Source organism: Canis lupus, chromosome 24 (genome assembly GCF_003254725.2).
Source record: "Canis lupus dingo isolate Sandy chromosome 24, ASM325472v2, whole genome shotgun sequence".
NCBI classification, from domain to species: Eukaryota; Metazoa; Chordata; class Mammalia; order Carnivora; family Canidae; genus Canis; species Canis lupus.
Genome location: NC_064266.1, coordinates 24,440,758 through 24,450,535, shown reverse-complemented (window position 1 = coordinate 24,450,535; position 9,778 = coordinate 24,440,758). Strand labels below are relative to the sequence as shown.

Sequence of the window (9,778 nt, the reverse complement as noted above, 5' to 3'; positions counted from 1 at the left end):
AATTCCATGAGGTAGGCATATTCTTTTTCTTCTCACTTTATATAGGAGGAAACTGAGGCACAGAGAGATTAAATTAGCCTAAGATTACACAGCTGGTGAATTTGAGAATCAGGAATTAAAGGTAGGTAGCCCAGCTCTTAATCATGTTACAAATCAGACTTTCTTTCTTAGAACTCTCCGTTGGGTTTCCCACCACATCAACCATAAAATCCAACTTCCTTTCTCTGCCTTGCAAGGCCATAGTCAAAGCGGTCCTGGCATGATCTGACCTCATCTCCTCTGACTCCCCCGCCCCCCTTGCTCACTCTGCTTCAGCCATACCAACTTCTCTTGGTTCATAGATATGCAGAGCACTTTCCTGACTCAAGGCTTTTGCATCTGCTATTCCTTCCGCCTGGAATGATCATCCTCCAGACCTTTGGGTGGCTCATTCCCTCACTACCTCCAGATCTCTGCTCAAATTTCACTCCCTCAAAGAGACATTCCTATCTAAAACAAACATTCCTTTGACCCTTCTGAAGTGACCTTTCTGAACTTCTACTTAATTTTTCTTCACCGCATTTAGAATTCTCTGAAGTTATGCATTGGTTTGCTTGTTTTTCCATCTCTTCCACCAGAATTTTGGTTTCAGCAGACTTGGTTGTCTTGTCCACTGCTAGATATTGAGTGCTTAGGTGCAGAGCCTGTCAACACGGTAGGCACCCAATATATAGTTGCTGAATAATTAAGTACATAAATGAATGAATATCCACAGTCACCCAATTGGTTAGAGGCACAGGCAGGACACAAGCTGAGTTGTCTGATCCTGGAGGCTAGACTCTCAGCCACTGTCCTGTGTGCTGGACTGGCTCTGAGAGATCCCAGGAGGCTCAGATAGCATCATGAATGTGAAACCACTTTGAAAATTGCTAAGTGCCTGAAAAAAAGCAAAGGATGATTATTATTATTACTCAATTCACTATTTGCTCATCTGTGAAATGGGGATAATAATACTCTGGCCCACCAACTTTAAGAGGATGTTTTGTGGAGTACCAAAGAGATAATGGATGGGGAAACATATAAAACTTAAAGGTTCTTCATGGCAAAAGGTACTATAAGGATTATTTCCATGCCGGTGGCTTCCAAGGCTTCTATCCTCTACCTCAAGTTTGACATTAATATTGCTGACAGGAGTGGGGGAAGTTGGGGGACCTGGGAGGCCTAGGGACTGTGCGTCCCAGTAATTAAATAGGTTGGGACTGAAGCGTTGCCAGCAGCAGCATCTGGTTGCAATTACCAGAAGGGACTGAAGTGATTAGTCACCTTTATAGTGAGAGCCAGGTCCGTCCCCTGGGCTCTTCCCTGGAGAGGGCCTTCTTAGCTAGCTCAGAGTCCCCTTTCCCTGCTCCCATGCCATTTCTGGAGTTCCCTGATCCCCCAAAAATAGCCTCTGTGCCCCTACTCTGAGACTCCTCTGTGTCCCCGAAGTCCCAGTCCTTTGGATGAGACCTTGACTGAAAGCCAAGAATACCAGAATCAGGGACGCCTGGGTGGCTCAGCGGTTGAGCACATCTGCCTTCAGCTCAGGGCATGATCCTGGAATTTGGGATCAAGTCCCATATTGGGCTCCCTGCATGGAGCCTGCTTCTCCCTCTGCTGATGTCTCTGCCTCTCTCTGTGTCTCTCATGAATAGATAAATAAAATAAAAATCTTTTTTAAAATAATAAAATAAAATATCTAAATTCTCTCTCTCTAAAAAAAAAAAAAAAAAAAAAAAGGAATACCAGCATCACCTCCACCACCCTTTTACTTCTTGTATTTCTAAAGGCCAAGTTAGAATTCTTAGGCATAAACTGTGTCAAAGCAGGAATTAAGCTTAAAAAGTGACCTTTCTGAACTTCTGTCTCTTCATCTGCAAAATGGGGATATCAGGAGCACTTTCATCATATGATTATTGTGAAGATCAATAGGGTAAAAATACAGTGGACTGCGAAAACTGGAGTTTAGTTTATTTGACTACCTGCTCAATAAATAGTAGCTATTATGAATATTTGTCAGGTGAGAGGTTACTCACCTTTTATGATTCAGTTAATTGAATCCCTACAAACACCCTATGATGTAAGTACTTCTTGTGATCCTTGTTCCAAGTTTCAGAGAGGTGTAGAGGCTTCCAAAAATCACACAATGCACTAAAGCATCTAGCAGAACCAGGATTCCAAACCAGTCTGCTCGTCTCCAGGGGTCTTCACTCTTTATCAAACCACGTGCAGGGACATCTTCGTTGTTTGATTCATTCATCCCTTCATTTGCTCACTAAATCAAGCTTACAAAGTGCCAGATAAGTGCCGAGACAGAATCCTTCCCTGTAGGGAACTCAGAGTCCAGCAGGGAAGTCATGTTACGTCTATAAGTAACTATATCTTGAAGTTGAAAATTATGGCTTTTGTATATAAGTGTCTCTTAGAGGTTTACTCATCCATATCTCTACACACACTGAGAATCTGCTAGATGCTGGACCCTGTGCCCAGTGCTGGGAATAAGTGAAAGATGAATATGTACCGATTAGTCATAATCTGATGGAGGATATAGAAATCTAAATCAATTATCACAGTCATAGCGATTAAATTATGATTTTAAAAAATGGGAAAAAGTACATACACAGAGTAGAAGAAATGAACTGTATTTGAGAAAGGGGACAGAGGCAGAACTTGGTAAACTCTAAGCTGCCCAAGTGGGAAGGAGCACAGAAAATGTGTGATGTCAATTTAGGAGTGTATATTTTGGGCAGCCCGGGTGGCTCAGCGGTTTAGGGCCGCCTTCAGCTTGGGGGGGGGGGGGTGATCCTGGAGTCCCTGGATCAAGTCCCACATCAGGCTCCCTGCATGGAGCCTACTTCTCCCTTTGCCTCTCTCTCTGTCTCTGTCTCTGTCTCTCATGAATAAATAAATAAAATCTTAAAAAAAAAGTACATGTTTTCTAGTGGATGAGAGAAGCCTTCGTGGAGGAGAGGGCACATGAGCTGTTGCTTTTTCTTTTCTTTTAAGATTTTATTTATTTATTTGACACAGAGAGAGAAAGAGTACAAACAGAGGAGCAGCAAGGAGAGGGAGTGGGAGAAGCAGATCCCCTGCTGAGCACGGAGGCCTATGTGGGGCTCCATCCCAGGACCCCGGGATCATGACCTGAGCCAAAGGCAGAAACTTAACCAACTGAGCCACCCGGGGCCCCTTGAGCTGGCACTTTTCAATAAGTAGGTTTTAGAGAGGGAGAGCTTTAGAACAGAGAGATCTTGGAGGCTTAGAAGCCAATTATGGTAGTAAGTGGTGAGGAAGATCGAGATAGTGAGGGACTGAGAGGAAGGAAGAGTGTCAGAGACAACTGCTTCAGTGTGGACAAGTCAAAGGGAGGCCAAGTGTTGTGAATCTGGGCAACTGGGAGGGATAGTAATGAATTCAGCTCTTCCTTAAAGCTGCCCCAAAGAGTGCCTGATGGTGCCTTGGTCCTTTGAGATGGAGAGATGGAACTCTACGGGGTATTCTGACCCAGGAGCACCACATGAAGTTTGAAATGGCCAAGTTATGCTGCTGTGTTCTGAAGATCAGCAAGGATTTGGGAGCATCACCATGAAAGGGTTGGCCAGTTACCTCGACACCCCAACCTGGTTTCATCTTTCATTCATCAAACCCTTACTGAGCTTCTACTCTGTGCCAAGTAATGCGGGAAACCCATCTGGTGACCTTAAAATGAGAACAGATCTCCATTAGGCAGGCCCAAAGAATCTCAGACTAAGAAGGAAGCTTTCCTGATTGCTATCCCTACACTGCCTCTTACAGCGTGACAAGTGTTATAGCGACAGATACAAGAAGGGGTAGTTGGCTCTGTCTGGGATCAGGGAAGGCTTCCCAGAGGAGGTGAATTTTCAGCTGAAGCTCTCAGGATGAGGGCTCCTTCCAGCTGTGAGAGTTGATATTTCAGGTGAAGGGGATAGCTTTCCCTCATGAGTCCGGCTGAAATTCAGACTTCCAGAGCTACCAGAAAAACATCATGTGGGAAATCATTTTCCCAGCCTCCTGCAGGGGCCGCTGCTGCCCCAGGCTGAAGCTGCCACCTCTGGACTCAGCCAGTCCTTTCCCACAAAACTCAGGAGTCTGTCTCTGCTGGGGTGGTAGGGAGGTACACCCTGGACCTGCTTCCATTGAAAGAGTGGGCTTAGGGGTGGCAGTGCCCCCTGAAGCCTGAACAAATCATCTGAGCTCGGTCAATGGGACTTAGGGGGAGGGATGTAGTGGGTACAGATATTTTTCTGTCTCTGGGTCACCACAAGTTTATTAAAATAAAAGCCACCGTGGGTAAATGCTGCCATCTGTGCCGCCACCCCCCAACAACAAATCAGGCCCCAGACTAGACGCAGGGGTTGAAACTGCTTTAAAACACCCCAAGGACTTAACTGAAAACCCACACTCCCCAGGCTTCTGGGGCTTAAGATCTTGAGCTCATTCCTCAGTATCTCTCCTCAGGAAGGTGGGGTGGGCTGGCCCTTGAGGTGGAGGTGAAGACTCCTGAGTCTGCTCCACGGACTGAGAGGGCCCCCTAAGCCTAGAGCCCTGCTGCGAGGCTCTGTGCCAAGAGCCCCCGTGAGCCGTGGCCTCGAAAGGGCAGCGGTGATTTTTTTCACATAAATATATCGCACTTAAATGAGTTTAGACAGCATGACATCAGAGAGTAATTAAATTGGTTTGGGTTGGAATTCCGTTTCCAATTCCTGAGTTCAGGTTTGTAAAAGATTTTTCTGAGCACCTGCAGGCGTGTGTGTGTGTATGTGTGTGTGCGCGTGTGTGAAGTATTTTCACTGGAAAGGATTCAAAACTTAAAAAAAAAAAAAAAAAAAAAAAACTGGAGCACACAGGCAGCATTACGCCATTCTTCCTTCTTGGAAAAATCCCTCAGCCTTATACAAGCCTCCTTGAAGCCCTCAGTCAGTTGTGCAGGAGAAAGGGGGCGGTCGGCTTTCTCCTTTCAAGAACGAGTTATTTTCAGCTGCTGACTGGAGACGGTGCACGTCTGGATACGAGAGCATTTCCACTATGGGACTGGATACAAACACACACCCGGCAGACTTAAAGAGTCTCAGACTGAGGAGAAAGCCTTTCCTTCTGCCGCTCCCGCTGCTGCCGCTGCTTTTGGGGGTCCACTCCGTTCATGGTTTTTCCTGCCAAACCAGAGGCACCTTCGCTGCTGCCGCCCTTCTCTTTGGTGTCATTCAGCGGCTGGCCAGAGGATGAGACTCCCCAAACTCCTCACTTTTTTGCTTTGGCACCTGGCTTGGCTGGACCTGGAATTCATCTGCACTGTGTTGGGTGCCCCTGACTTGGGCCAGAGACCCCAGGGGGCCAGGCCGGGATTGGCCAAAGCGGAAGCCAAGGAGAGGCCCCCTCTGGCCCGGAGCGTCTTTAGACCAGGGGGTCACAGCTATGGTGGGGGGGCCGCCAATGCCAGGGCCAAGGGGGGCACCGGGCAGACGGGAGGCCTGACACAGCCCAAGAAGGATGAACCTAAAAAGCTGCCCCCCAGACCGGGCAGCCCTGAACCCAAGCCAGGACACCCTACCCAGACCAGGCAGGCGGCACCGCGGACGGTGACCCCCAAAGGACAGCTTCCTGGGGGTAAGGCACCTCCAAAGGCAGGATCTGTCCCCGGCCCCTTCCTGCTGAAGAAGGCCAGGGAGACTGGGCCCCCTCCAGAGCCCAAGGAGCCGTTCCGCCCGCCCCCCATCACGCCCCACGAGTACATGCTCTCGCTGTACAGGACGCTGTCCGATGCTGACAGAAAGGGAGGCAACAGCAGCGTGAAGTTGGAGGCTGGCCTGGCCAACACCATCACCAGCTTTATTGACAAAGGGCAAGGTGAGGGGGTGGGGCGGCAGGGGCGCGGCTCCGAGGGAGGGGCACCTGCATGTGTGGAGGGGCCTTCCAGAGCCCTGATGCCGCTGCACGGCTGCACCAGCGGGAGACAGTGTGTGCATCGGCCCAGGGTGGTATCTGGGACGTACCTCCCACATCCCGGCTCCCAGGCTCCCAGGCTGCCGGCCATTGCAGAGCCAACTCCTGCAAGGTGCAGAAGGGGTAGCCGAAGCCCAGACAGGAGACGGGGCCTGCCAGTTGGCGGCAGATTTGGGGACCACACTTTTAAGTCTCTTACCAGGCCATGCTGTGTTCCTAGGTGGGTTGGCAAGACTTTCCAGGCTCTGGAGGTTTGGAGGTTTTCTAAGATGTCAGAGAAATTAATCTCTAGAGAGCTGTGGTTCTGCAAATTTGCCTTCAGGCTACAGGGGGCAGAGGAGGCAGGATAGGTGAAGACACTAAATGGGGCATCTTGGAATCATGGTGGAGTGCGGGGTGGGTTGCGGGGTGGGGGTGTGGCAGACTTAGGGTCTAATTCACAGTGTGACCTTGAGAGAGTCCCTTTCCCTTTGGGGTCTTGGTTTCCCTATTTGCACAACTATAGGGGGGTTGGATTGGGTAATTTCTGAGAGTCCTTCAAATATGAATGCTTTATGTTCTATCCTAAATGCAGATCATTTTTTTCATCAACCTGGGAGGATATCTGTTCCCCTCTCTTCTCTCTATGCTCACCTAGTGTTACTGTTCTGGCTTTCCCCTCTCTGCTTTGCTGTGTGATCTCAGTAAGTCCCTTGCCCTCTCAGGGCCTCAGTTTCTCTGTAAGTGTGAAGAGGGAGATGGATACTTATTGCTAGGATTGCTTGTAGGTCTTATGCTCTGGTTCTGGGAGTCTTGGGATTTTGGCTGGCAGGGTGGGGGAGGGGTCAGAGATGGGGAGAGGCTCCTCATTAGAGCTAGCCTGTGGGGGAATGACAGGGTGGGAGGAAGCAGAAGGCAGCAGGTCTGGCTGGGTTGGGGGAGGTGGCCTGGCTGCCTGCCCAGCCAGGGAAAGCTGTGACCCCTTGGGGGCTCATAAAATAAGTCCTTGTGCCCCCCAGCTCTAAGGGAGCTTGCAGAGGGGGAGATGGGGAGTTTAAAGGCCTAATTAGTCACCTTCTAGAGCAATGTATGAATGCTTCCCAATGGCAAATTGGTATTTAGGAAGGAGGGCATGCTGATTCGGACACACTACAGAGTTTCTCACACACATACAGCCTTATATTTATGCATACATGCTGAATCACACACACATGTACACACGTGAACACACACCTTCTTACATGTATACACAGAATCATCTTACATATACACACATATACGTACATATCCTTCAAATATTCACACAAGTGCAATCATACACACGTCACTCACTATACTTAACCTTTCATATTCACATGTAAGCCCAATCATACATACACACATGCACACACACGCACAAACTGTCATTCACACACACACTTATACACCCAGCAGGGTAAGCCCTGTACACAACAAACTCATTAGACGAGGAAGCCAGGGAAATTGAATTATAGCTTTACCTTGAACTATCTGTGTTAACTTACACAAGTCACTTCCCCTCTCCATGCCTCACTTGTAAAACGAGAACACCAAGATCTTCCTTGAGGTATAGTGGGAGCAGCTCAGGACTGGGTATAAAAAGCTCTAGACTAGAGTTTCAACTCTGCTTTTTTTCCTAGCTGGGTGATCTTGGGCAAGTCACCAAACTTCTCTGAGCCTCAGGTTGCTCCTCCGGAAAAATAGAGCTAATTATAATACCCACCCCACCTATCTCTCCAAGGAGATATCATATAAGATAACAGATGGGGAGGGATAGCTAGAGGCAGTTTTAAGGCTGATGCATCTCTGACATGCATTGTCATTGTCAAAACACCTGGAATTGTTCAAATCACCACACCACATCTACGGATAAACAACTCTACTTGGTCTGCTGTTTAGGAAGGCTCCCCTATGTTGAAAAAGGCTCTCAGTGGTTTGGGTCTTGGCCTCTGTCAGAGTAGGGGAGAGGTTAAAGAAAGCTGTCTCCAGAGGGGAGAGAGCTATGGCCCTCCCCTGAGGGGACTGGCTGTCTTGGTGAGGTTGCAGGGAATGACTTCTGGGTGTTTTCTCTAGATGACCGAGGTCCTGTGGTCAGAAAGCAGAGGTACGTGTTTGACATTAGTGCCCTGGAGAAGGATGGGCTGCTAGGGGCCGAGCTGCGGATCTTGCGGAAGAAGCCCTCGGACACGGCCAAGCCAGTGGCCCCCAGCATCGGGCGGGCTGCCCAGCTGAAGCTGTCCAGCTGCCCCAGCGGCCGGCAGCCGGCAGCCCTGCTGGATGTGCGCTCCGTGCCAGGCCTGGACGGATCTGGCTGGGAGGTGTTCGACATCTGGAAGCTCTTCCGAAACTTTAAGAACTCGGCCCAGCTGTGCCTGGAGCTGGAGGCCTGGGAACGGGGCCGGGCCGTGGACCTCCGTGGCCTGGGTTTTGACCGGGCTGCCAGGCAGGTCCACGAGAAGGCCCTGTTCCTGGTATTTGGCCGCACCAAGAAACGGGACCTGTTCTTTAATGAGATTAAGGCCCGATCAGGTCAAGATGATAAGACTGTGTATGAGTACCTGTTCAGCCAGCGGCGAAAAAGGCGGGCCCCACTGGCCACGCGCCAGGGCAAACGGCCCAGCAAGAACCCCAAGGCCCGCTGCAGTCGGAAGGCACTGCATGTCAACTTCAAAGACATGGGTTGGGATGACTGGATCATTGCACCCCTTGAATACGAGGCCTTCCACTGTGAGGGGCTATGTGAGTTCCCCTTGCGCTCCCACCTGGAGCCCACAAACCACGCAGTCATCCAGACCCTGATGAACTCCATGGACCCTGAGTCCACACCACCAACCTGCTGTGTGCCCACACGACTGAGTCCCATCAGCATCCTCTTCATTGACTCCGCCAACAACGTGGTCTATAAGCAATATGAGGACATGGTTGTGGAGTCTTGTGGCTGCAGGTAGCAGCACTGGCCCTCCATCTTCCTGGGGGGCACATCCCAGGATGCCGGTCACAAGAGCCCTACCCTACACTCCCAGGAGCAAAGAGGTTGGGAAGCAGCAGCCAAAAGCACCTACACAGCCTGTGTGGAAGGAGGGGTTCCAACAGCCTTGCTCTTAATTTCTGAGTGGGACTGGGTTTGAGGTTCCTTTCTATCCACAAGTCCCCTTGTCTGAGGATTTCTGCCCTTCTGCTGCCCTGATCCAGGAAGACAGACTTGAATGGGACTAAGACCCAGGAGACCTTGCTTTCCAAAGAGACTCAGCCCTCAACCTCTCCTTACCTGGGGCTTTCTTGGCTTCTGGACTCTCCGGGGAGGGCTCCTCTTGGAAGAGCCACAGGTGCCACCCTCTCCTTGAATCACCGTTGTGCCTGGCAATTTCCTGCCCCTGGGCAGATGTGATGCTGATTGGGCGGGGGTGGGCAAGAGGGGGTGAGGGCTTGGGCTGGGGTAAGGAGTATGAGGCTGTTAGACTGTTAGATTAAAATGTACATTGATGAGATAAAAAGCAAAACTGTTACTAAAACTGTGGCAAATTTCTTGTTTACTCCAGGAGACCCAGTGACCCCTCAAAGAATGAGGGACCCAGGGAAGGGAGGTGGGTTGCCTGCAGGAAAACGGGACAGAGAGTACAGGCTGAGCAGGGCCAACGTTACCTCTAACCCCATTCCCTTCCTTCCAAAGGCCTGTTGGTCTGGAGCTACATCTGCTCTTCTGGGGCCTGGCAACAGACTTAGGTTTTCTTCTTGACATTCCTGAGTCAAACTGTTGCCTCCAAAATGGATCCCTACATGGGAGGGAAATTGGGGATTTCAT

General features: G+C 49.9%; 1 protein-coding gene across 2 annotated transcripts; it reads left to right on the top strand.

Moving 5' to 3' along the window:
- On the top strand, nt 1-9,374 carry GDF5 (growth differentiation factor 5). 2 transcript variants are annotated; one of them, XR_007405604.1, is made up of 2 exons: nt 1-121; nt 8,050-8,181. XR_007405604.1 is itself a non-coding variant. In XM_025469839.3 (2 exons), the coding sequence occupies exons 1-2, from the start codon at nt 5,259-5,261 to the stop codon at nt 8,922-8,924; spliced, it is 1,500 nt and encodes a 499-aa protein (XP_025325624.1). In that variant the 5' UTR covers nt 4,875-5,258; the 3' UTR covers nt 8,925-9,374. The 2 variants fall into 2 exon arrangements, 1 of the variants encoding a protein (XP_025325624.1); XM_025469839.3 differs by lacking the exon at nt 1-121 and adding an exon at nt 4,875-5,883 and having other exon boundaries at nt 8,050-9,374.
- Nucleotides 9,375-9,778: the final 404 nt, after the last annotated feature.